Here is a 26,831-nt window from a genome sequence, read left to right as displayed (position 1 = left end):
AGAGGTCAGGGCTAGGGCACATTTGGGAGGTAAGCAAAAAAGCCCAGCTGCTCACCCAGCTGCTCCCACTACAGAAATGTCCTACATCTGGATGCCAACTGACCTCTGGATGGGCAATTCTGTGTTTCTCTTCATCCAAGTGCTGGTTAATTACAAAAAGGCCGTCTGTGCTTCTAAACCAAACAGGGATTATAGCATGAGTCTACTGCAGCTTAGCTGAGACAGGAATATGAGAATTTTTCTTATTGAAACTTGTGATACTCCTACTATTACTAACAATAACAACATCATTGGTGGTAGGTCATTTGTGAAAATGGCCACAATTAGTTCTCTCTCTAAATCAATGCCTTTTGCAATGGGATCTTGTACCTCCTACCATCAAGAGACGGAGTCTATTTCCCCATTCCCAAATCTGCATAGGCCTCTTGGCTTGCAGTGACCAATGCAGCCTAAATGCATTTGGCTAAATGTAGCAGCAAAATGACAATGTGAGCAAGCCCAGACTAGCCTGCTGGAAGAGGTGGGACCATGCAAAGCCAAGGTGAACCATCCCAGCTGAGGACATCCCAGACCAGCCTACGTTGCTGCTGAGGTCAGCAGAGCTGTCCCCTTGAGCCACCACAGGTGCAGATGCATTAGGGAATCCCACTGAGAACCGAAGAACCACCCAGCTGAGCCCAGCCTGAAGGGCCGACTCACAGAATTGTGAGCTAAATACACAGTTTGGTTTTGAGCTGCCAAGTTTTGGAGTACAGTACTTGCTGCTTACTCTCAGGGGATACAATTCAACACCCCCAAGGGGTTGTCCAAAGCTGTGGGTAGTACCAAACCCTATGTATACTATGTTTTTTCCTAGATATGCATATCCATGATAACATTTAATTTATAAATTAGGCATAGTAAGAGATTAACAACTGATTAATAACTGATAATAAAACAGAATGATTATTACAATACACTGTAATAAAAGTTATGTGAATGTTGTCCCTCTCTTGTGCTTATGTGAGATGATAAAATGCCTATGTAATGAGATGCAGGGAGGGGAATGATACAGTGTGTGCCATAGCACTAGACTACTCTCCACCTTCTGACGTTGTTTCAGAAGGAGGGTCATCTGCTACGGGACTGAGGTTGACTACAGGTGATTGAAAGTGCAGACAAGAGGGACTACTGTAATTATGTAGCAAAAGGCAACTAATAAAAAGTGGATTTTTGGGAAGGGGATTAATGACAGGATCTAAACGAACAGAATTAACATTTTTTTTTCCATATAAACATCATTGCTAAATCAAAGAGAAACAAGTTGCTTACTATACAACCACCCCAAAATACATCAGCAGGATTCAAACATATCTGAATCATGTCACTCAATCTGCCCGGTTACCTGTGTGTCACCCCATGGATGTTGTTCCCTCTGGCAGAGGCTGCACCACTCACCAGAATCTTGGTGGTGTAGGCGCTGTTGATGGCAATGGCGTTGACGAGCAGCTCCATGGTCTTAGCATTGATGGAGCTGGGGTCAGGGATCTCCTTGTAGTGGACATCGCCAACATAGGCCTGCACGACTGTCATGCGATTGGTGGTCAGTGTGCCTGTCTTGTCTGAGCAGATGGCGGTGGCATTGCCCATGGTCTCACAGGCGTCCAGGTGGCGTACCAGGTTGTTGTCTTTCATCATTTTCTGGGGGAAGGGGTAGGTGAGAGGGTGACAGTGAGGAGAGGGTGCTGGGAGGCCAGGGATCCAGGGGGTGAGGGTGGGGCACTGGGGAAGCAGGCAGTAAGTGGGGCAGAGCTGCTGCAGTCTGCTCCTGGGGTTCCCACATGTGGAAAGGACATGGGTTGCTGTGGCCTCAGACATCGGGGCTCCTTGTGTGTGCAGTCTTTTCCTGTGCTTTCATTATTTGAACCACTTAAAAGATTTGATTAATTGACTTTATTAATTTAGATTACAGAAGTAATCTGTATTCCTTATGGAAAAAATAGGGAGAAGGGTGACAAATTAAGATTGGGTCCTTAACAGTGACCTCAAATATTTTTCTCTTACACCCTAACAGAAATCACCATTCCTTATCTGGTTATGGGTTTTTCTAAAATGTACCATCTTTTGCTGGTGCCTGGTCTTTCTTCTTTCTTCTTTCTTTCTTTCTTTCTTTCTTTCTTTCTTTCTTTCTTTCTTTCTTTCTTTCTCTTTCTCTTTCTCTTTCTCTCTTTCTCTTTCTCTTTCTTTCTCTTTCTCTTTCTTCCTTTCCTTTCCTTTCCTTTCCTTTCCTTTCCTTTCCTTTCCTTTCCTTTCCTTTCCTTTCCTTTCCTTCCCTTTTTAAAAAGATTTTATTTATTTATTCATGAGAGACACAGAGAAAGAGGCAGAGACATAGGCAGAGGGAGAAGCAGGCTCTCTGCAGGGAGCCTGATGTGGGGCTTGATCCCAGGACCCTGGGATCACACCCTCAGCCAAAGGCAGATGCTCAACCTACTAAGCCACCCTGGTGCCTGGTTTTCAATGTCGTTTTGGTCCCACCAAAAAGAAATAAATTTAGGATAGATATATGTGTTTATAGACATAGGACAGTATCTGGAAAAACGTCAAAACATTAGTGTCATTATTTCTGGGTAGTAGAATTACAGGAGATTTTTATTGACTTCTTTTAAAACAATCTATAGATTCTAAAAAAATCTATAGATTCTATTTTTTTTGATTTGAATACATATTATACCTCATATAATACAAATCACAAATTTCTTTTCAATATAGATATACAAAAAAGAAAACAAATCAGCCATAATGCCATCACCCAGAATGGGGACAGCTTACATACTAACATCTTTTTTTAAATCTATAACAAAAATGAAATCCTACCAAACATATGATTATGAATTTTCTTGTATTTGCCTTCCTCTCTGTCTTTCCAGCTCCACTCCTAGCTTCTTTGAGGTTCTCAAGCAAGTCATGCAAATGATGTAATTCTCAAGGAACTGCCACTCTTAATACAGGCCCTGCTGACACAGTGACCCTATCTGGCAAGGAGGGACATGAAAAGTTGCTAGTGGCTGAATTAGGCATAGTTCTAGTCTGTTCCTAGGAATCTGATTTCCTTTATTCTTGCTCCTCATTATAACAATTCTTTATAAAAAGGGCAAAAAAAGAGTGAAATTAAAATAATTTGAATAGCAGTTCATATTACTAAGAAATGAGTAGTGGTAGAATTATATGCTATTGCAGATCTCTCTTATTATAACCTGTGATAACAGGAACACTTAATGTATGTTGAACAGATGAGCAATAGCAATCTGCAACACACTTTGTGGTTTGCAAAATTCTTCCAAGCTTATTTTCTTGTCTTATGTGACAAGAGGCCTGTGAAATCTTTGAGGATTGTGGTCATCCACTTTGGCAATTGAAAAAGCCATGGTCAGGTGATTTGACCAGGATCACACACCTAATGAAGGGTAAAGCTGAGACCAAAGCCCAGCTCTGTTTAATTTCACAGCCTAGATCATTCCACTGGGTCTCTGCCCATCTGTACTCTCAGAAGAGTGTTCATCTGTTAGGCTTAAGAATATAAGGGTGGTTACTGAGCACTGGTAAAGTGGCTGGTCTGACATGAAATGTATGTGTAAAATATGTGCCAGATTCTGAAGACTTGTTATGAAAAAAGAAATGTAAAATATCTCACTAGTGATTTTTATATTGATTACATGTTGCTAATAATTTGGACATAATAGGTAAATTATATTATTAAAATTAATGTCATCTGTTTCTTTTTATTTTCTTTTTAACATGACTACTAGGAAATTTAAAATAACACATATGGCTCACATTGTGTCTCTGAGTATCATCTCTGTTTTGATGGTGGCTCCCGGGGTAGGTACGCTAGGCTCAGAAAGGGAAGAGTTTGCCTCTCCCGGGTTGGGGTGCTGTACTAAGTTTATCAAGTGACTGTATAAGTAACACTACCTAAGACAGCTGAAGGCACGAGGTGCCAGAGATGCAAACTGCAGAAGGTGGAAAGGCCTAAAAAGATCTCTACATGATCCCCCCAGCTACTTCTGTGTGACTTTCAAGACACCATGAGCTCAGCTGGGTGGCCGTGGGGGTCCCAACTCATGGCTGTGTGAGAATCTCCATCTCTGGGCTCTAGGGCCCCCAAGCTGCATTGTGTTGTGACCTGCTTGGGCTTTGGTTTGTGGGATGGAGTTTCTTCAAGAACCCTAAAACAAGCAGATGATAAGGGCCATATCCTTTACCCAGAGCTGCCACTTTCTGGCACTTGCCTAGAGATCTCTTTTCTGTATGAAATTACATCGGTGAGCCCAGTCCAAATTCCAGTTTGGAAACTGATGCTTGCCGTGCCCTCGGGCAGCTCTGCCAACGTCTCGGAGCCAACGACTTGTCTAGAAACATGCCCAGGCCTCCGTCCTTGCAGGGACATACTGGTATCAGGGGCTCTGGGGACCAGGAGCACAGAGCCCTGCCCTCTAAGGTGGGAAAACCATGGGGCCAAGGGAAGAGAATGAGGCCATGATGTGAGCCAAGCCTGAAGCACCTATTGAGATGCTCAGCCCAGTGTTCCGGCTCTATGGATGGCCCAGGAACTGGAGGCTCTGCCCTCTGGGGAGCACTAGGAATACCACCCCCTCATAGACCCAAGCGTCCACAGTCAGATTTCATGGGCTACCACCCTTCATTAAATTGCTTTTATTTTATTTATTTACTTATTTACTTATTATTTACTTATTTACTTATTTACTTATTTACTTATTTATTTATTTATTTATTTATTTATTTATTTATTTATTTATTCTTTTGAGGATTTTATTTATTTATTCATGAGAGACAGAGAGAGAGAGAGAGGCAAAGACAGAGGCAGAGAGAGAAGCTCCCCTGTGGGGAGCCTGATGTGGGGACTTAATCCCAAGACTTCAGATCACGACCTGAGCCAAAGGCAGATGCTCAACCACTGAGCCACCCAGGCGTCCCTAAGCTTATTTCTTCTTAACTTTAGGGAGCAACCTCTGAGATTAGTTGTTGAAGCACCATGGCTTCCACAGGGCTTTGACCACAGGCTTCTTTCTACTCACATTTGGTGGGTGGGATGGGGATGGGTTTGTACCTGCATAGTGATATCTGCTTTATATGTTTTTGTTTTTGTTTTTTTTTAAGTGGAATTGATGATCAATGTTTAAAAATCAAGAGTTTATATTAAGTCCAGGTTTCTGGCTTCTCTGGAAGAAATGTGAAGAATTGGCAACAGAGGGCTGGGGGGAATGATGATTGTCCCTGCAGCCGAGAGGTGGCTCTCTGGGTTGCCGCAGGCCCCGGACTCCTTGGCTTTGGATTTCTGCATATGTTTCCTCTCCCAGCTTCCAACATGCCCCTTCCTTCTTCTTAGCTATTCTCCCGGTCCCAGCACTTAACCCACAGGCCACCCCACAGAGCCCCTGCTGGGGGGAGCCAGTCCCAGCTGCACCCTCTGATCCTCTCCTCCTCACCTTCACCGAGTAGGCCAGTGAGATGGTGACAGCCAGAGGGAGCCCCTCGGGCACGGCGACCACCAGCACCGTCACGCCGATGATGAAGAACTTGACGAAGTACTGCACATAGACGGGTGTGCACTCGGGTAGCCACGGCTTCTTGTTGACCACAAAGGTGTCCACAGTGAAGTAGAGCACCAGGATGATGACTGTGATGGCCGACATCACCAGACCTGTAACAGGGGTGGGGGGAGACCTGCTCAGGGGCTTTCCAGGGGGGCGGGGGCCCTGGGAAGTGAGATGCAGACAAAACACTTGGCCAGGTGGACCCTAGCTCACACCTCTGCTTGCTCTGTGGCCTGGGGAAGTCCTTGATCTTCACAGAGCTTCAGTCTCCTCGTCTGTGCCATGGGGATGCACGTTTATCTTACGCGGTTTTGTAAGGACTGGTTGCGATGTGTGCATAGTGCCTAGCACAGTGCCTGAGACACCTTGGAGATACTCACGAAATGTGTGCTGAGACCATGTGAACTGCTTACATAGTTCTCCCACACGATAATGTTGGTACCATTTAGTAGCTCCTAACTCGGGAATGATGGACACAGCACTAGAGAGGACAGAGTCCCTGCCCTGGGGAAGCTGAGACTCCAGAGGAGGAAGCAGACAAGAAACAGCAAGCACACAGACAAGATCACTTAGACAGGGATGATGCTGTGGAGAAAAACTTCAGGACGACGTGACAGAAAGTGACGCGGGCTGAAGATAAGAAAACCAAGGAAATATCCATCGACGGACAGATGGATGAGGAAAATGTGGTATATACATGCAATGGATAGGACTCAGCCTTAAAAAAGAAGGAAATCCTGCCATTTGCAACGACATGGATGGACCTGGGGACATTATGCTAAAGGAGATGAGACAGACACAGAAGGACTCACGCGGGGAAGATAAAAGATAAATAGTCAAACTCAAGAAGCAGTGAGTAGAAGGGTGGTTGCCAGGGGCTGTAGGGAGGGGGTTGGGGAGAGGAAGGGGGTGGGGGAGGGTTGTTTTCGAGTGGGTATAGAGTTTCAGTTATGCAAGCTAAATAAGTTCTAGAGCTTTGCTCTACACCACCAATGTGCTTACAGTGGACAATGCAGTATTGTGCACTTCAAAATTGCTTAAGAGGATAGAACTTCTGTTGAGTGTCCTTACCCCCAAAAACAGAAAACAGAAAAGCCCATGAAAGAAAATAGGAATTTTTGGAGTTGGTGGATACGTTTAGTACCTTCCTTGTGGTGAGGGCATCATGGGTATGTGCAAATATCCAAAGTCATCAAGATGTACACTAAATGAGTGCAATCTTTTGTACATGAATTATATTTCAATAAAGTTTAAAAAATAAAAAAAAATCAACATGGGCTGACTACTTTAGCTAGGGTGTCCAGGGGAGACTTCCTGGAGGAGATGATACTTGAGGAGATGGGGAATGACGAGAAGGATAAACCAGATTGTGACCTGCTGGAAGAGCGTTCCAGACAGAGGAAAGAAGAGGGGGCCCTTTTTTTTTGGATGAGGAAGCTGGGGCCAGTGAGAAGGGACTTATCCAAGGCCACAGGGCAGAGGAGCACTGCAGTGTTAGCAGATGCAGGGGGCTACCTGCTTGGATCCCCCGGGATCCCCTTGCCAGCCCCATGTGCTGCAGGTGCTGAGCAGGTATTGCTGAGGCTGTGCACACTTGCAGCCTCTGCCAGAGGAAGTTCACGTTTGAGAGATCACAGTCTCCTCATTAGGAAGTGCCTGGGATGGCACCCTGCCCCAATCTGATGGCCAATATTCAATGGTTGAGGTGGGGGGTCCAATAGCCCAGCCCCCTTGCGGTGAGGCCAGACAGACCCTGTAGAGGTAGGTAGAGGCTGAGATTTCTCCAGAAGGTAGCTGGCTTTTCCCCCTGGCCCTCTTGAGCCTCTTAGTCTTTATAGATATCACCTGAGAGCACCTGCGCCCCTAAAAATCCTGTGCCCACCCATCTCAGGCTCTGCTTCAGGGAATTAAGCCCAAGAGAGAAAGCAGAGATGGGAAGCGAACCTAGAAGTGTTTAAGTCTGAACTCCATTCTTGGCAAGGCTGAGGAGGAGGAAAGAGATGAGCAAGGGCTGTGCCGGCCACGGGTTGTTCTTGGCACCGGGTTCCCTGCCCCCCAGCGCCTGCCTGCCCTGCTGTGGTTCTGTGGATGGAGGAAATCCCTGGGCCCGCAGGTCCCCCACCCCCACTCCAGCTGTGGAGCTTCAGAGCCGGCTCTATCCCCATCTGACAGTCGCAGGGGCGGGAAGCCAAGCTCCCAGCAGCCGGGAGCTATCACCAGGCCCCGAGTTTAAATATAGACAGCCAAGCCTGTAATTTGCCTTCCTTTTCCACGCTGTGGTGCCTATAATTAGAGCAGGGAGACAGCCAGGTGGGGAGGCCTTGGTGTTTGCTTTGTCCTTATGCAGGAGGAGAGGCCAAGGCCATGTCAGACGGGTAGGGCACGCCCTGCAGCTGGGCTCGGCTTCCTGGGCCAGAGGGGCCACCACCAGCCATCACCTGGAGCTCCCGGCTCAGTTGGGAATCTGGGCTTGTGCTGAGGCTCAGACAGCAGAGGCTTCTCACTGGGCTACCGGCGCTGCCCTCAACCTCCTCAATTTTTCCTCAGCACTGCAGCTGGGGTGGTCAGTCTAGAGCCCTCATCCATCCCTGCCTTCCCCTGCTCCAACCTACCATTCGAGTGTTTATTGTGTATTGGCCCGGGGTGTTGCTGTGGTAGGAAAGGGTGGGTCTCAGTGCCCATCTCATGCCTCACTTTGCAGAGCCAGCTTGGGGCAGGGCCCTGCCTGGGGCCCCACTGTGTACCCCACATCCCCCCTTGCACCACTCAGTGTGGCTGCGTGCTTACCCGCCTTGCCGATCTGCACAGCCAGCTTGGTGAGTTTGCCCTGTAGCACAGATTTCTCCTTCTTGTGCATGTTGGCCTTTTTTTTGTCATCGGCGTCGCCACCCTCTGCACTCTTGAGGGGCTGCATCTCCATGGCGGCCGCCCCGTCCTGCTGTTTGGCTGCAGGGGCAGAGCACACACAGGCACGCGCGCACACACACACACACACACACACACACAGACATGCACACCCAGGTCAGCCTGCAGGGTGGGGATACTGGCACCCACCCTGCCTGCCCAAGGGAGTGTGGTGAGGCATTCACTCCCTTGCCTAGACCCCTGCATGGCTGGCACAGAGATCCTGTGACATGGAGTCTGCCTCTCCCAGCTGGAGACCCTGAACCCGGGGCCAGTGGCTGCCTTGGATCTGGAATCCAAGTGTGAACAGGGAGTGACAGAATTCCACCTTGGATTTGCAGTAGGAGTAGGCTGGGGTTCCCTCTGGGCCTGAACAAGCCCACAGATCCTTCCCCAAATGGCCCCTCAGCTTTTCCCACTTTAGACAAAACAGATAAGCTTGGACTTCCTCAGTTGGTTCTGGAGTATGTTGTTGGGATATTAAGTGGTTGCCAGACAGGAGGGACCAAAAAGGGGCTTAAAAGATAAAAGAGAGTCTTCCTATCCATGGGTGCCAAGCCCCTCTTCCTTCAGTGCAGGCCTGACTGCTGGGTCTGGGGCCTTACACTCTAACCCCTAAGGATCTCAAAGAACCAGCTTCAAGTCTTCAGCTAGATAGGCAGCATAGATCACAGGCAGGGGAAGAGCTGGCTCACAGGTGAACCCTGTCCTCACGGGTGACGTCTCCATTTGGTCTGGCACCACGTGAATCACAGCTACCCCTCCACCCCCTCCCCATGTCAGGCACCTGTAGGTGCAAACCTGTCTGCCTTTAGCCTGGCTCTCAGAGCCAGTGGGGAGGGGCCACTGGGACCATAGAAGCCGGTTAAGACGAAAGGGTTACCTTTGCTCTGGCTGGCGTCCACATTGCCATCCTGCATTTTACCTACACGACAAAGAATTTTAACAGACAACAGAGAACAGACAATACATGCTGATCATCACAAAGACATAACAGGGCCATGGACATTCATGTCACGGATGGAGGAAGGGCCGAGCTGACTCTGTCCTTTCACATGGGGACACTGGGGAGGCCTCGAGACAAGAGCAAACCTGGCCACCACATGGGCTGCAGGGTCTGTCCTGATTCTCTGGGGGCTTGGAGAGAAGTCTCAGTGGGAATTACTTCAGCTCTGAGAATCTTACAGATTAAATGACAGCCTTTGAGGGTCAAAGGGACCACAGCTGGCTGGCAGGAAGGAGAGGGGTTCTCAGGTCTCCAGTGATTAATTTGGTCTATGCCTTTGGTGGGCTGAGAGAAGGCAAAGGAAAAGAGAGAGATAGAGGCAGAGACAGAGAAAGGGAGAGAAAGGGAGAGGGAGAGAGAGAGACAAAGGGAGAGAGAGAAGGTCTAGAAGGAGTGGGCTTTGGTCAATGTGTTCCTTAGTTCCTGGCTCTAGGAGGGATGTATATAGAATTTTACCATCTCCTTTTCCATCTGGAGGAGCACGAAGCCACAGCATGGACAATCCCCTGCCCAGCTCCACTGAGAGTGACCCATCCCAAGGTGGGCAAGGGCTCCCTAGTGGTGGGCTCTGAGGTACCCCAAGTGTGTCCAGAGGGCTTGGAGGGAGTGTTCTGGCTCTCAAGGGGAAGCTGCTGAACCCCCCTCCATTTGGGTCTATGCTCTTTATTCTGAGGTTGACCAGCTCAGGCCCTAGCACATAAGGAGGTCAGGCTGGTGGGCTCCCCTGGATGTCCCCTCCTGCTCTGCCCTGCATGCTAGTGCTGGGGAAAGGGCTGAGTCTGGGGCTTCTCACTCCTTAATCAGGGCTGCCTGGGAGGCCCCCTCCCCACTCTTGGCCAGAGGCTTGTGGGCTGGGTTTGGAGCATGGGAGGAACTGATGGTCACTAGCTGGCAGCTGAGATACTTGCCTTTACCTGCTGGCACTGCAGAGAGAGGGGTTCCTCCTGTCTCTTGGGCCTGTCCACTGAGCTCACTCAGAGCTCTGCCCATAGGCCTTGCCACCTTGGGAGGAGTCTGAGGTCAGCCACCCTTGGCCATTTGCTGTGAAGATGATTCTCACAGCCCACATTCTATGAGAACCCACCATGTGCCAGGACGCATGTAGAACCTCCATGATTTCATCTAGTCCGCAGCACATCCCTACCAGAGCACTCCTGTATTGCAGCCACTTACAGAGGAGAAACTGAGGCTCAGAGAGGCAGACAGCCTGCCTGGGTCCTAGGGGGTAAATGGAGAGCTGACCCCAAAGTGTGTCTATGTTTTCATCCCAGCTGGGGAGAAGAGCTATCTTTCAGCCCCTCTGAGCCCAGAGGAGACACATCAAGGCAGCCCTGGTGGGACTGGGCTCCCAAAACCCCCCTTTTGACACCAACTAGCTGTGCAGCTTTACCTCTCCCAGTCTCAGTTTCCACCTCTGTACAATGGGGATGCAACATTCAGCTTCCACAGCACCCGACAGTTGTCTTAGTAATAACCACTTGCCTATTTATCATTTTGTAGTTTGTGAGTGTCATGTCTTGTCAATCTTTCCTGAACACTGCCAGTAGGATGGGAGGGATTCTCATCACTCTCTTTTTACAGATGAGGAAACTGAGGCCAAGGGAGGTTCAGAGACAGCCCTGATTTCTGCAGCATCCTGATGATAACCCTGTGGCTGCCTTACTGGTTCCATAATACTGTCATCACCATTGCCATACCATGTTGTTGTAAGTGACTCAGAGGGGAGAAGTGGCTTTCCTGGATCCCAGCCCCGTGCTATCTCTCCAAGGGAAGTGCAGGGCTGTTCCCACTGCCTCTCACAGCAAAGGGTCAGTGATCCACCCTGGGGGTTGAAAGAGAAGGGCCCCTGTTGCTCTATTGTAAAGTTCCTTTTGCTGGATTAAAAACAAAACAGAAAAAGCCTTTTTAGAACAAATAGGAATGAACTACAATTACTTTTATTTTTTAAAATAATTTTACTAACTAGGCTAAAGGGCACAGCAGGATACTTGGTTTTAGAAGACATAAAGGAGCCTTATTTGCATTGCATATTATCAGATGCAATAGCCCATGTGTGCGCCCATTAACCAAGCTAGCAATTTCCTCTTTTATTTCCATAGTGATCACGTGGCCAGAAAAATAATCACCAATGCATATGTTCAAGGGAGGGAGCTGTGTTCTGGGGGTGCAGATGGCCTGGTTTCTCAGAAGCAAGGGACTTATTTGGGGCTTTCCTCAGCCAAAGTGGCTTGCTTGGCCCCAGAACTATGGTGGGACAGCCAGCTCTGGCTCTGATCTGGCCCAGGAGGGTGGGCTGTTTCAGGGGCCCTGGGATGGGGAGCTAGGGTGGAGACTTGGAGGCCCCTCTGCATCAGATGCCAGATGCAGCTTTGACAAATGGGTCTGTGCTCTTCATGCAGGGCAATGGGCATGGGTGTAAAAACATGTGTGTGGAGGAATCATGGTGAGGAGACCCGATAAACAAGCTTTGGGGAGACAGAGCACTAATTAGGTAAACCTGGAGATGCTACTTCTCTTGCCTGTGCCTCCATTTCTTCCCCCATGTCATGTGACAATTTCAACCAAGGCGATGTGTCTGAAAAGCACCACAAAGTGCCCTGTTAATGTCTGGAGTTCAGAGTTATGTATTTACTAATTGTGATGAAATAGTGATATATTAATAAACATAAAAGAAATAATAAAATAATACTGCCGATCATAACGGCTCCAAGATAAATGAAACGCACCCACTTTTAGTTGGGAGGGGGCTCGGGTTGGGTGGGCAGTCGGCCAGCTGAGTGTGTTTTCTATATCTAAATCATCCTAATGTGGTTCAGAGGAAGGAGCTGAAGGAACGGTTAGTTCTCCCGTTGACCAAGTCTCAGCCTGGCACCTCTTAACCTTTAGTGCATTCCGGCCTGGAGCCTGGAGAACTTAGTAGAATGCAGATTCTTGTTCAGTGAGTCTGGGGTGAAGCCTGAGGTTCTGCATTTCTAACAGGCTCCTAAGAGATGTCTAGGCTTCCGGTCCTCTGATTACAGTTTGAGTAGCAATGGCTTAGAGCACTGTTTCCCAAAGTATATCTCAGAGACATACCAATCCCACAAGATTCAGGAAAGGTCCTGCAGCCAAATCAGCCTGGGAAGCCCTTCACGGCTAATTTTCCACTATATGCCAGCACATTCAAGGTTCTAAGTCCCGCAATGAGGAAGAGACTAATTCTGTCCCACGGTTCTGAAACATCTTTGACCACAGGATCCTTTTCTTGGGGGTAGGACCTCTTAATATCCCTGTGAAGTTTACAAGACCCACTCTTTCGGGACATCCTGGATCAGGAAGAGAAGCATGCACTTTAGAGCCAGCAGGCCTGGGTTCAAATCGCAGCTCTGCTAATTTTTTAGTTCTGTGACCTTGGGCTAGTGTCTTGATCTCCCTGAGTCTCAGTCTCCCTATCTTTAAAGTGGGGACAATAAACTGTGTATGATTGGGTTGTCATGAGGATCAAATGAGGCCATGAGCATGAAATGTTCGCAAAGTGCCTGGTGAAGAGTAGGTGGTCAAGTTCCCTATCTTTCCTGCAGTTTTTCTCAGGATACTAGGGGTTTTCTGCTACAGTTTGGAAGTGAAGCTGCCTTTTTTGGGACCGACCAGCCTGGATGCAGTCTATATGTTCCCGAGCCCGGTAGGCTCATTGCTCTAGGGGAAGCAGAAGGCCAGCTCCTGTTCCCTTCTCCCCCTGCCTGGGTTTGCCTATATTGGTTCTCCCTGTCATCCCTCACTTCCCCTCCCTGATGCATGACACCTCCCACACCCCAAGCTGTTCGCCTTTCTCCTCCTGTGCCTGAAATAGACCCACACTCAAATTAGCAAGGCACAGCTCACAGAAGTGTCTTGCTTGGACTCTGACGTCTACTAGGTGCTTCCATCATTAGACACTTTGAATGCAAGTGGCTCAGCCAGAGGTGTGGAGCAGGGGATGAGACTTTGAGGTAGGACAAGATCTCCACCTCTTCCAGGAGTGATGAGGAGTAAATGACATAATAGATGAGAAACCCACAGCCCCGTGCCTCCTATGCAGCGATGCTGCAAGAAAGGCTCCCCTCCCCCCTTCGATTCCCTGGGGCAACAGTTTTATGATCAAGCCCTACAGCTCTCAGCCTGGGTGACTATCATGCTACTTCATTTGGGGACAGGGGATCTATCTGAGTACACAGAAGCCTTGTCACTCTGAAGGCGGGAGGGCAGAGAAATAAGAAACCCTCTAAAGGCTCGGAGGCAAGTGAATGGAATTCCTTCTTTTCTGTGGGTAAGGAGGTTAAAATGCAGACCCCAGCTACTGTGGCAGCCCCCCACTGCCACCCTAACCCTCAAGGGGCCCCATAAGAATGCAGAGACTCAGGAAAAATGCTCTAGCACAGGCAACAGCAGGAAACACCAGGCCACCTCCGAGGGACAGAACCAGGCCCGAGCCCAAGCGAGCCCCCTGCCCATTCACTCCGTGAAAGAGAAAAGGAAGACATGTTTGTCAGTGGCTCAGCCATGCTATGGGGTGGGGCCGAAGAGCTGAACCCCGGCCTGGGTCCCCCTGCCTTGAGGAAAATCTTCCAGTCAAGGACTGGAGCCTTCACCAGAGACCCAGATGCCAGCTTCAGCCCAGGTCCTGACCCCCGGCCTTCTTCCCCAAGCTAGGGCCAGGAATGTGCTTAGGAGAGGGCCACGCCGGGTGGGATGCTGCTTCTTGGGAGCCAAATCTGAAACCCAGGTGATGTCCCTCTTCTGGGCTCCATTGGGGGTTACGGGCCCAGCAGGACCAGTGCCATTTTGGCAGCCCGCAAGTGGGCATGGAGCTGATTCCCCGGTGGTGGCTTCTCTCTTAAGCGCCTGCCCCACATGGGAGGATGACTGTCCCAGAGCTGCCCATGCACATCCAAGATCTGTGCAGTCCAGAACAGGGAGAGGCAAGCCCAGAGTTGGGGGTGGAGGAGAGAGAGATGCCCATCCAACCGAGACCGAGAGCTCGCCATCGGAGACGTACCATTGACTAGGCTGGCATTTGCACTATCTGCAGCATTTGAACCTGCTGCACCATCGGCCGCTGCAGGGGTGGGAGGGATGGAAAATGCAGTGTGTCACAATGGAGAAAAGCAACAATGCAGAACAGCAACAACAATAAAGACATGAACCAACTTGCAGGAAATAACATGACTATATTCTTTAAAAAAAAATCTCCGTTGGAAATCAGGAAACTCAAATTTGGGGGTGGAGGTGAAATGTTCCCATAGAGATGCCATAAAAATCAGGGAAAAAACTCAGACATGGAGGGTCTTTGAAATAAAGCATGGCAGATGATCAATGTGGTTAGGTAGGATGGCACCATTCTGTGCTAAGGTCTGGGCTGATGCACCTGCCTGGCAATGCCCATCAGGCAGGTCCCCACCAGAGAAGCTTCCAGTAGAGGGCAGCTGGCTGCCTGTCAGGGCCAGAGGGACCCATGGCCGAGAGTCATTTCCAAACATTCGACAACCAGTGCAGGACAGGCACCAGCCATTCTGATTGAGTATTTGTCATGACCACCATCGCTGCGTCCCAGAGGAACATCCAGCGGTTGTGGTGACTCAGGATTCAAACCTTCCTTGACTCAGGCCACTGCCCATGGCCACCTCCTCCTTCCTAACCAGCACTCTAAAGATCGCCTTGGTCACCCCTACACGAGATGCCCCATCATTTAATTGGTGACATCAAGCATGTCACACTTTGTGCATGAGACAGAGAAGGTACTGGCAAGTTTCCCTTAGTTTAGAAATTAAAAATGATGTGAGATAGTCAAATTCACTCTGGTTGTTCTTTCCTGGGGTGGGGAAGTGGGTTCTGTGGGAAGGGGAGGGAAGAGACACCAGTGGGTGAGGTGCACATGCTGTGTGGGGAGGGGCGGCCAGGACAGGCTCTGCAGGTTGTGCACAGGACAGCAGGGCTGTGGGGTCACATGGTGGTGAGTGGGGCCCTGCATGCTGGTGTGTGGGGCTGAGGCCAGTGTGGAGATGGTGGTGGTGCCATGTGCATTGGCTGGCAGGGTAAAGCACTGGAAGGGTAGAGGGAGGTGCTGGGTCCTCCGGTGGGCCTGGCAGCACATGGGGGCACAGTGGAGAGTCTGGTGGGTCAGGGAGCCTCCTCCAGCTGTGTGCTGGTGGACTAGGGCCAGGGCTCAGTGCTCAAAGGCTGCTGCTATTTCTAAAGGTCCCATCTACCCTGAGGGGTGTCTTACTGTACCTGGTAGCTGAAGGCCATCCCCCTTCTTCACACCTGTGTGATGATTTTTGAGACATGTTAATGAAGGAGAAGCACATACAGCCTCATCTGCACGTGCACGTGTACGCACATTCACACACACACACACACACACACACACACACAGCTGCATGCCTGCAGTCATCCTGAAATGGGGGCCTGCGATTGGCAGGCTCTAAGCAATGTCCCTGGTGGAACTGATGGGATGGGAGTGAAGAGGGGGCCCAGCCCCAGCCATGCTGCTCATGGGGGCTGGAGAAGCTGGGTGGCCCCGTATCTTCCTCTGCTGTGCCCCCCACATCCCACTTCTTCCCTCTACACTGACACCCCCATCACACTGGGGTGCAGGTGTGTGTTCAGTAAAGGACTCTACATGTGCTTTAGGGCAGGAGAGGCCTGTCTTCCTACTGAAATCTTTGAGAACACAGATCTGGCTTCTGTCCCTTACCCAGGCCCCAGGGAGGCCTGGCTCATCTGCTATACCCTGCTCACTGCCCGTATCTGCTCAACTGTCTGCACCCTGGTGCCAGAGCTGGCCACAGTTTCTATGACACTGTGTGGACACTGTCCTGATACCCTCTGGGCCTCTCGATTAGGACTGTGTCCTTAGTTTCAATCTCCGCTGTCTCCTGGTTCTTCTCTCCAGCCTCTGGACTTCCCAGATGACAGCTCAGCTCCACTATTCTTGCTGGTGAGGCTGTCATAATCTTAGGGGGGCCCCTCCAGAAAATGGGGTATTGCCCTTGGGAACACTTAACCTTTGGTTATGACCCAGGCTCTGTGTCTGGTTGGCTGCAGATTGCTGGAGGTAGCAGGGTTGCCCTTAAAACTCAAGCACGGGCCATCTACATTCTCTCTCCTTCCCCTGGACCCCAGATGTTCTGGGTGTGGGGGACCCTCCTCTGGAGCTTGAGGAAGGAGACTGAAGATATCAGAGGGGGCTGACCCTGAGATTGGGCATAGGTGTTGGGTAAGGAGCTGGCCATGCTGGGGACAGGGGTCTGGCCTTTGGGTCTGGGCCTGGCCTGATGGAACTTAGGCTTTTTGTGTCTTCTGAGCATCCCTCCCTCTGCTCTGAGAGGCACTTGTAGCCCAGGCTACTGGCCTGTTGCCCTGAGGGGGAGCCCAAGGAGTAGGAATCTTGTTTCCAAGGTGGAAGGGAAGCTAGAACCCAGGCAAAGTGGTCACTCTGGGGGGGGGGGGGGGGGGGTAAGAAAGGGAACCACAAGTTTGGCCACCTTTCCTAGAATCTCCTCTGTCCATATCCGGTCGGAGTCTGGGCTGGGGGAGGGTGGGGGTTGTAGCTCTGCTCTGTGGAGTGGAGAATATGGTAGGAGTGAGCGCAGGTGGGGCTTTCTACTCCATATCAGGGCTGATGATGGGACCAGGTCACACTTGAGGCTGGACACTGAGCCTGGCCTGGGGGGAGGGTCCTCCATGACATGACGGGACAGACAGAGACTGGGACAAGACCCTGGAGATGGAACAGATAGAGTCCTCCTGGCCAAGCAGAGCCTCAAGGATGCAGGAGGCGGCTGTTGGCACAGGGCGTGGACATAAAAGGCACTCAAGAACTATTTTGTTGAGTGAATGAGTAAACAACAAAAAAAAGTGACCCGAAGAGCTCTTCTCCCAGTCTGTGGGGGGGCTGTGCTTACCTTTCTTGTCTTTCTTCTCTTCCTCCTCACCACCAGCCCCCAGCAGGGTGAAGATGATGCCAGTCTGAGAGTTCACACCCACAGCGGTCACTACCATCCGTCCAGAGCCCTCCATCACGTGGGTCCCTGGGGAAGGGGACAAAAGCCAAGTTACCGCTGCTTGAGTTCAAGCCCCCTCCCCCAAGGAGTGCAAGGAACTAGGTCCCAGAAAGCTCCTGGCTCTTTGCCTGCCGAGGCCCTGGGGGGATCCTCTGAGTTCACTTTGGGACAGGGCTGTAATGTGCTACACCTCACTTCTCTGGCCGACCACCTGCTACCTTCTCTTGGAGAGTCACCTCCCCGCTTTGTCCTAGATAGGACTGGACAGGACCACTTATAAAGGAGTCTGCTCCCTCCTAAAGATCTGGGGAAGAACTCCCTCTGTGACCGTGGAAGAGAAGACAACGGCATCTTTATTTCACAAATGCCTAGCCGAAATTTAGCATTTCCACCTGCTATGAATATGGGCACAAACCCCAGGAGTGCTAGTGGCCCACAATGCGATTACATGCATTTCAAATAACACAGGTTCTTTGCCATATGACTTTACAGTTGTTGCGATCATTTTTGTTCATCCTGATTTTACAGGCACAGATGTTATTAGCCTACCCGCTGGACCTTGTTATCAGTGTGCTGACAAAGAAGCACCTATATTATTATTTTCACTATTTCAATGTAATTGGCCTCCTTTGTGATCCAATGTTTTCCATTTTATGCGTTTTATTTTTTTAAAGATTTTATTTTCTTATTCATGAGAGACATACAGAGAGAGGCAGAGACATAGGCAGAAGGAGAAGGGAGCCCATTGCGCGATTCGATCCCAGAGCCCTGGGATCACATGCTGAGCCAAAGGCAGACACTCAACCACTGAGCCTCCCAGGTGCCCCTATTTTATGCATTTTAAAGCTTTATTCCAAGTAGGGGTGGTACATGATGACACTAGACTTCCCCAGGCTCTATGGTGCAAGAAAACCCCTTTTGCAGAATTTTAGGATTTTCAAACTGGGTTTTAAAGGGCCCTGGAATTTGTTTGAGGGGCAGAAGGGTCGGCCGTGGGGGTGGGGGAGGCCTCTGGTCAGAGTGGCTCCACTTTTATTCCTATTTAGGGTTTCTGTGTCAGCTGCTGTTTGACATGAGAGTCTGGTTGCTACTGTTATAGAGGCCCCTCCAACCTCTGCGTGGGGCTCAGGGGGCAGCTTGTCCAAGATTCACTTGGGAGGGTTTGTGCCAGAGTGAGGATAAAATGCAAAGGTAAATCTGCTGAAAAACGTGCAACATACACACAATGGATTATTATTTGACCTTAAAAGGGAAGGAGATTCTGACACAGGCTACAACATGCATGAGCCTTGAGGACATTATGCTCCGTGAAATATGCCAGATGCAAAAGGCTAACTACTGTGGATTCCACTACGTGAGCTCCGAAGAGCAGTAAAATTCACAGGGACAGAGAGCGGAATGGTGGCTATAGGGGCCGGGGAGGGGGGCCTTCGGGGGGTGACTCTTCAATGGCTCTAGAGGTTCGGTTTTGCAGTATGAAGAGTGCTGGAGGTGGACGGTGGTGATGGTGGCACAACAGTGTGAATGTCCATAATGCCAGGGACCTGCATACTTAAGAATGCTTAAAATGGTACATTTTATGTGTTTTTTACTGTGATAAAGAGTTGGGAAAAAACAAACAAACAAACCCGCTGAAGCTACAGCCTCACTGGAGAAACAAGATGAGCCCCTGGGGCAGGGGGGCAGCTGGGACCCAGCCCGGGAAGTGGACGGCCGCTATGGCGATCCACTTCTCGTAGAGACGCAGGCACAGCCAGCCCTCTATCCTCAGGCTGGTGCTGGGGATGCATCACCGTGTCCTAGGGGCTGTCACAGACCCACAGACCACTCACAGAGTCGGCCCACATGGTCTGTAGGGTGTCACCTGCAGTGGTGACAGGCACCCCTGGGGAGACCCCCTAGGCCTGCCAGCAGCCCCTCTATTTAGTAAAGAATCCAGGTAAGTGAATTTGCACCTTTAGGCACCCACTTTTTAAAAAAATTTAAATTTAAATGTTCTTCACCCCGGATAGAAATGTGTTTCCTTCTCCAACAGAGAGGGAAGCATCTCAGGCCATCCTCAGGCTGCACAGGAGGAACCAGACTGGGGCTGAGGGCCTTCATGACTTGCCTCTTCTTCTTTTTTTTTTAAAGATTTTATTTATTTATTTGAGTGAGAGAGAGCACGAGAGTACGAGCAGGGGGAGGGGAGGGGCAGAGGGAGATGGAGAAGCAAACTCCTCACTGAGCAGGGAGCCCGATGTGGGGCTCGATCCCAGGACCTTGGGGTCATGACCTGAGCTGAAAGCAGATGCTTAACCAAATGAACCACCCAGCACCCTGATGACTTGCTTCTTGAACCCAATTCTGCTTTCTTACAGTTTTCCTTCTTTTCCCTCCAGAGTAATGGCCACTTCTCCCTGTTTTCAGGGTAATTTGTGTCTAGCAAGTCTTCTCTCTGTTTTCCAGTTTGCTTCAGACTTGAAGTCTTGGTCAATAATTCAGAATTGTATCTCAACGCACTTTCCTCAAGCAAACAATCTATTTTCAATTTTCAAAAGGTTTTACCCTCTCCTCCTTTTTTGTTCTACCACTTGAGTGATAGCCTGTGGGTGCATGTGTGAGTGCCTAGTGTATGCATGTGTATGTGTGCTCATGCGTGTGTGTGTGTTCTAGCCCCTTACCCTCTAAGATCTCATGATTGCAACATGCTTTACAGACAGATGGACACTCTCCAGGGAGTTCCTTCCTGGCGGGTAAAGGTTGGTCTATCTGTGTGTACATGGGTAAGCCAAGTCATAAAGGCTCCCAGAGTGGGCACGAAGCCTGGTGAGCTGGAACAAGAACCCAGATGTTCAGATGGCTCCTTGTTTGTTCCCAGGATGGAAAGACAGTGCTCTTTTGTCTCTGGGCAGGGAATGGTGGGGACCACAGGATGACCTCCGACACTGACTGCAGGTGGAGCAGCCCACGTACACCCTGGAGCCCATCTACTTGCCCACGGGGCACAAACTGGGAGAACCAGGCCCACAGACAGGACCTTGGTAATTATAACTTGCTGACAAGATTTCTCATGCACTGGCTCAGCTTGTGTGGGGTGGGTGGTGTACTTTTAACTCTCGGTTATATTAGAGAGATGAGGAGCCTGGGACCCGAAGAAGTCATGTGTATGTGGGGTGTCCCAGGTCTTTCAGGGTGAGGAACACTCTGTGCTGATTCAAAGCGCAGACGGCAGTGGCCAGAGCTGACCCCTGCAGGACACCTCCTGTGTGCCAGGCATCGAGCTAAACCCTTCACACACTGTCATCTCATTAGTCCTCACCCTGGCCCTGGCTTTACAGGGAAAAGTGGTTTGCCCAGGGTTACTGGCTGGTGTGGGTGACTCTCCCCTGTCTCTTTGTCACATACCAGGCCCCACCTCAGGAAGCCTGGCCCTCACACCCTGGTCTCAAACACATTCTGAAAAAATCTGCTCTGTTTGGGTGGTTATGTGGAGGCTGGTCTCCAACTCCCTAGCCCTGAGCAGGATGGAAAAATACACAGGGGGCCAATTTCCACGCAAGATAATCAGACCCAAATCACCTTCTAATCTAATCGCTCCCATCACAGCAGGGAGCAGGAGGCAGAGGGGAGGGAGGAGGAAGCCAAGGAGGCAGCCTCTGGCCACAGTGTGGGACATGGGGACACGGGGACACGGGGTGAAGGTACAGCACATGCCTTGCTCAGCCTTAGATGAGTCCTCCAGGCCCCAGCACTAGATGGGTGTGGGGTTTGGGGGCATCACACCCCCTCTGTGCCCCAGCAGTGCCCCCTTGCCCCTGGCCATGGCTCTAATCACTGTCCCCCAGCCCAGACACTCGGTAGCATCTCCAAAGTCCAAATACCTTTCAGCACATCCTTGGTGAGACCCCAGCCTGACCTCCTACTCTGTAGGAGCACACAGCTCACTAAAGATCTGTGTTTAGTCCTTCACCTTTGCTCACATGGTTATCCCCTCCTGAGTGTCCTTTTCCCTGCTCTGGCCCCAAACCTCCTCTTCTAGGCTGGGGATGAAGGGTCCTCGTAGGTGGCCTTTCTTTTCTTTCTTTCTTTTTTTTTTTTAAAGATTTTATTTATTTATTCATGAAACACACACACACACACACACACACACACACACACACAGAAGCAGAGACACAGGCAGAGGGAGAAGCAGGCTCTACGCTGGGAGCCCGATGTGGGACTTGATCCTGGGTACCCAGGATCACACCCTGGGCCAAGGTGGCGCTAAACCACTGAGCCACCCAGGGATTCCCGTAGGTGGCCTTTCTTGATCTCCACCAGGGGACTTCATCTCCTCTGATCTGCCCCCCACCCCGCAGTTTCCCCTGGGGGTGCTTCCAGGCCTGGCTATCCCCCCAGACTGTGAGTTTCTTGAGGGTAGGTTCTGAGTGTGAGTCTCCCCTTAGCAGGCCCAGCTTGTAGGTGGAACTCCAGCACATTTTTTTAACTGCTACTTTTCTTGGTATTTTCTCTAGTGGGTACGTTTGACATTTAGGGTGGAGAATCTCCACATGCCTCATAAGCCATCTTTATGGTTTTACAAAGGGTCAGATTCATCCCAGGCTTGCACTCTTCCCCACCCCATCCTGGGCTGTCCCTTCCCCCTCCCGGGACCTCAGAGCCTGCTGCCCCTCCTATTGGAGGAAGAACTGAATGCACCAGGTCACCCCTGCTGCAATCGCACCCCAACTTCAGAATACCTCTCAAGGGGTGATGTTTGACCCTAAGGGCTGCAGCTCTAATGGTAGAACCAATTCAAGGTTGATTGACTAAACCTCCCAAAGGAAAACTATAGAGTCTCTGGGTTGCGCCAGAGGTGAGAACCCTTCAGGTGTGAGGGGGCCCTCAGAGGGTCTTGCACCAAGACCTCGATGTCCATGGTCCCTTGGCACCATCCTGGAGCCTCCACCTGGTCCAATCTCGTGAGCCCCTCAGAATACACGAGCACAGGGGGCGGGTAGATGGACAGTGCTCTGGGCCGAGGGGTGGGTGGAACCCGGGAACCAGTCTGGTGTCTGCTTCGGATTTGCTGTGCGACCCGAGGCCAGCCCTCTCCTCTCTGGCCTGCAGTCTGTCCTCTGTAAAACAGGGAGTTCTAACTTACGTCATCATCTCTCAGCGATGAAGTCTAGGCAGCGAGGGTCCCAAAGAGACAGGGTCACTCCTGGGTGGGGTAGGGCACCCGCCATGAAAACACTGCATCTCGGGAGTTTGGATCTTGGTTCAGATGGGGCCAGTAGAGGCCTGTGCGGTCAGAGTGACTGGGTGTGACGTCTGTGGCCTGGGGCCACACTCGTTCACTTGATAGATGTGGCGGGATGCCAACGGGGTGCCAGGCTCTGGGGCCCAACGGGAGGTCCCGGCCCTCCAGGAGCTCTCAGTGTAGTTGGGGCCGAGGAGAGCAGACAGGAGCATGGATCACCACCACCACAAGAGACCCAGGGCCCAGTGGACTGGCAGGGGGCACAGCCCAGGCAAAGGTGAGGAGGTGGGACAGTGTGATGGTGGCAGATACGCTGGGCCGAAGCTCAGGGGCGTGACGGGAGGAGCAGGAGAGAAGCTGGGCCGTGGAATGGAGAGCTGAGTGGAGGGCTGCAGAGTTGGGTCTTGGTGTTCAATGGGGGAGACACGGGAAGTATTTCTGGGTCAGGGAGGGAGAGCATTAATATTTAGTGAGTGGGTCCCTTGTGCCAAGTGCTCTCTGAGCTACTTCTTCCATGTGGTGGTCATTATCACCCTGTGGGTGACCATCGTCACTCCCATTTCACAGACGGGGAAGCAGCCCAGGGAGGTCATCCCTGCATCCAGCCTGGGGGGGTGGAGCCGGGGTGGACTGGGGGTGTGGCACCAGTTCTTTCCACCTTGCTGGGAGGGTTTGTGGGCAAAGCTGGAGGCAGAGCTGTTTGGGACCACCCTGAGGAGCGAGATGGAGGCAGGAGAATAGACGGGGAGCTGCGTCAGCCACCCAGCAGCCATCCATCCAGGACAAGAGAAAGGTGCTCGGGCCCAGGGAACGCTGTGGTTCCCACCAACCAGATGGCATGTCCTGTCCCACCTGAACCTTCATCTCCTCCCCACACAGGGAGTTCCGTGGCTTTTGATCTGGCAGCGGAGGTTGGGTCAGGACCTTCTTAACTGCTGGCTCAAGGGCCATCTCTGCCTTGGACTGGCTCTGAGGAGCAGGAGGTGGTCCCCACCTGGTCCAGATGTTGGCTGTCTCGGGCCCAAGGCCCCATGCCGCAGCATGTGGGGTACACTGAGCTGCCGGTGGCAGAGCTGGAGGGGCCTGATTTTACAGAATGGGGCTTCTGAGCCCAGAGAGGGCTGCCTGAGGTTGCATAGTATACACGAGGCACAGGTTGGGGCTTGAACCTAGGCTCCTTGCTCTCCTGGTTTTGACTTCACAGGCCTCTTTCTGGACAGGAGAGGGGAGAGGTCATACTTCCTAAAAGGTCTCTTTCTGGGGTTAGAAATGTGAAGAAGGGCTAAAGATCTGGAAATTCTTATCTGCCTCCAGGCACAAGCACCAAGCAAAGCCAATGCAGTTCTCAGCCCAGGAGCGGTTCCCTCATCATTATTGTTATCAACACAGTTAATAACAGTAATAACACATGCTTGCAGAGCACCAGACAGTTGGCAAAGCATTTCAGCACCCACAAGCCTGTCCCCCTCACAACAGCCCTGTGAGGTAGGTTTGGTGCAAGTACGACCCCAAGCCCCTCCCCTCCCCGTGGCCTCTCTGGCTCAGAGAGGTCGAGTGGTGGCCCAGGGTCACACAGCTGTGAGTGGTAGAGCCGGGACTTGAACCCGTGCTCTATCCACTACACCCCGCTGCCTCTCATGGAGAAGAGGCAGGGTAGTGTAATGGAGAGAGCGCGGGCCGAGCGGCAGACTGGGCCTTCCTGCAGTCACGGTGTCGTCCTAGGCTCCCTGGAGGCGGCGGCAGTGGTGGCAGGTCCGGCTCTCCGTGCCTGGCCTTCCGCTTGGCAGGCAGGGCGGGCAGCAGGCCGGAGAGGGTCTGCCGATGTCCTGTGCAACTTCGTGCTGTTAATGCTCTGGTTTGAGGGGGGATGGAGGTGGGTGGGGGGGTCCTGCTGGGGGCTGAGCCAATGGGCCTACTGGAGCTAGGCTTTCCTGCTTTTGGGGACAACCCCCACCCTGGCCCCTTGGCTCCACCTAGATGGTGCTTAGTCATTGGGAAACCAATGGAATTTACTATAAATGCTCCAAACAGGCCTTGCTGCTGGGATGCAAAGTCATAGGGTTCTCAGAGGCCAGCGTGCACTTGGAGGCTGTAGGAAGAGCTTGGGGTTGGGAGGCTGGAGGGCTGGGGTCTCACTCTGACCCTGTCTTATGGGGCGCTTTACACTCTTGCTCTGGGTCTCAATTTCCCCAGCTGCAAATTGAGACCAGGCCAGGGTTCTCTAGGGATCTGCAAATCTCCTGGAAGGCTGCAAAGTCACCAGTCTGGGCATTTATTTCTCATAAGAGGGGGATCACTGCTTCCATGGGATTCTCACAGGGATTCAGGACCCAGGGGCATTAGGCAGCGTTGGTCTTAATGAAAGGAAGCTGTTGCATTAAAGGAGGTTAAAAGGGGTAGGACATGTAGATGCCATATGGCCAGGAGGACACTGTGGGGACAATCGATGGACATGAATACGTACAGAACCTTCTGGTAACAGTATTGCATCAACTTTGTGTTTCCTGCCTTGCTAACTGTCACACATGAGCTTATCCTTTTCTTAGGAGATGCACCTGCAGTGTCAGAGGGCAAAGGGCCATCACGACTGCATGACAGAGTGTGGCTCCTGAGAACAAATGGGGCAAAATGGTAACAATGGCTGAATCTGAAGGAAGGGCATTCAGGCATTCTTTGTATAAGTCCTGCAACTTTTCTGAAAGTTTGAAATTATCTTCAAGTAGAAAACTTAAGAAAAAAAAAAAAAAAGGCCCCGGTGGTCAGAGTTTGTACTCTAGGGTTCACCCATATGTTTCTTGATCCACAGAGGCTTTTAAAAAAATGGGAATTTCCTGCCAACAGTTAAACATGCAAATATGGGTTGGTCCTAGATTTGGAGATGGTCCATGCAAATCTGGGTTCAGGCTCCCCTTGCACAGTGAACATGGCAGCCGTACCAGGGCTAGGGCACCTCTGCGGGCAGCAGTGAGAAGCAGTCACTCTTGGTTTGGTGCCCATGCTCTCCCTGCCCGACCCTGTGCATATGGGGCCTTGTGACTCCTGAACGTTGTCCTCTGGCTGGCCGGAGGCTACCTCTGTCATGGGCCTGTGTCTCCCTATCCATCCTAGGAGATGAGCTCCAGGCTTCTTGGCTTTTCTTTATGCCTTCAGCACTGGGGACCCCTGAGTCTTTCTGAAGGCTGGTCTGTCCCCATTTGTCAGACAGGGAGACTGAGGACTGGAGGGGCAGAGGTCACAGCTGGAGCCAACAGAGGTCTGGAACCTGGGTGTTCTGCTTCCAAATGCTATGCTTGTTCCACATGGCACCTCACAGCAGTACCATTTACAAAGGACGGCACATGCATCCACGCATGTGGTCCCCACAACAGCCCTGTGGGGTAGGCGGGAGGAAGGGCCCCCCAGCGACTCCCCAATGGCACAGACATCGGCATGGGGGCTAATGGACCTGTCCGGGGCTCCAGGCTGGGCATGGCTGGGCCAGCTGACCCAGCACCAGAGTGTTCTCTGCCTTCCTGTAGGCTAAACCAGTGTGTCAGACACCACGAGGGGGTTCCTGAACCACCATGAGGTCCATGCAGGTCCCCCTAGCCAGGTCCCTCTGTCTCTCCCGGGGATCCTTCATATGGAAGGCCCAGCAAGCCCTCCCAGCACAGGGAAAGCATCTGAGGTGTCCGTCATGCCCAGAAACGAGCATCCAGAGGGTAGTCATCCAGAGTTCATAGCACCAGGGAAGAGAACAATCAGGGGAAATGCCCTGGAGGAAGTAGGCTCATGCAGGCTGAAGGTGGGGAGGAGGTGGGGGAGAGCTCAGAGAGCAGGAGAGGGGAAAGGTTCAAGATGAGAGAAGAGAGGGGCAAACAGACGCTTTGACACAACCTCATGAGCTGGGGTCACCTTGTTTGACAAGCGAGGAAGTAGAGGCACAGACAGGGTAAGAAGCTTGTCCAGGGTCTTCCAGCAAATGACAGCAGTAGGGATTTGAACCCAGACCTTTCACCCCCCAGGTCCGGGGTCCATCTGAGGAACGCGGAGGGGAACCAACCTGCTGTGGGCACCCACCTGGCAGCACTGGGCCAGGT

General features: G+C 51.3%; 1 protein-coding gene across 14 annotated transcripts in view; it reads right to left on the bottom strand.

Moving 5' to 3' along the window:
* Positions 1-26,831, bottom strand: part of ATP2B2 (ATPase plasma membrane Ca2+ transporting 2) — a 371,080-nt gene that overhangs the window by 43,899 nt on the left and 300,350 nt on the right. For 9 of the 14 annotated variants that reach the window (XM_049098570.1, XM_025449826.3, XM_049098562.1 and 6 more), the window contains 7 exons: positions 17,430-17,555; positions 15,754-15,786; positions 14,522-14,581; positions 9,385-9,426; positions 8,385-8,543; positions 5,490-5,704; positions 1,438-1,680 (listed from right to left, as the gene is read on the bottom strand). In XM_049098570.1, coding sequence (XP_048954527.1) covers positions 1,438-1,680; positions 5,490-5,704; positions 8,385-8,543; positions 9,385-9,426; positions 14,522-14,581; positions 15,754-15,786; positions 17,430-17,555 — 878 coding nt within the window. The remainder of the gene's footprint in view (positions 1-1,437; positions 1,681-5,489; positions 5,705-8,384; positions 8,544-9,384; positions 9,427-14,521; positions 14,582-15,753; positions 15,787-17,429; positions 17,556-26,831) is intronic. The other 5 variants (XM_049098565.1, XM_025449893.3, XM_049098569.1 and 2 more) reach the window with 3 other exon arrangements.

Source organism: Canis lupus, chromosome 20 (assembly GCF_003254725.2).
Source record: "Canis lupus dingo isolate Sandy chromosome 20, ASM325472v2, whole genome shotgun sequence".
In the NCBI taxonomy this organism is placed as follows: domain Eukaryota; kingdom Metazoa; phylum Chordata; class Mammalia; order Carnivora; family Canidae; genus Canis; species Canis lupus.
Note: the sequence above shows the minus strand (reverse complement) of the source record. Positions and strands in the feature narration are given on the sequence as shown.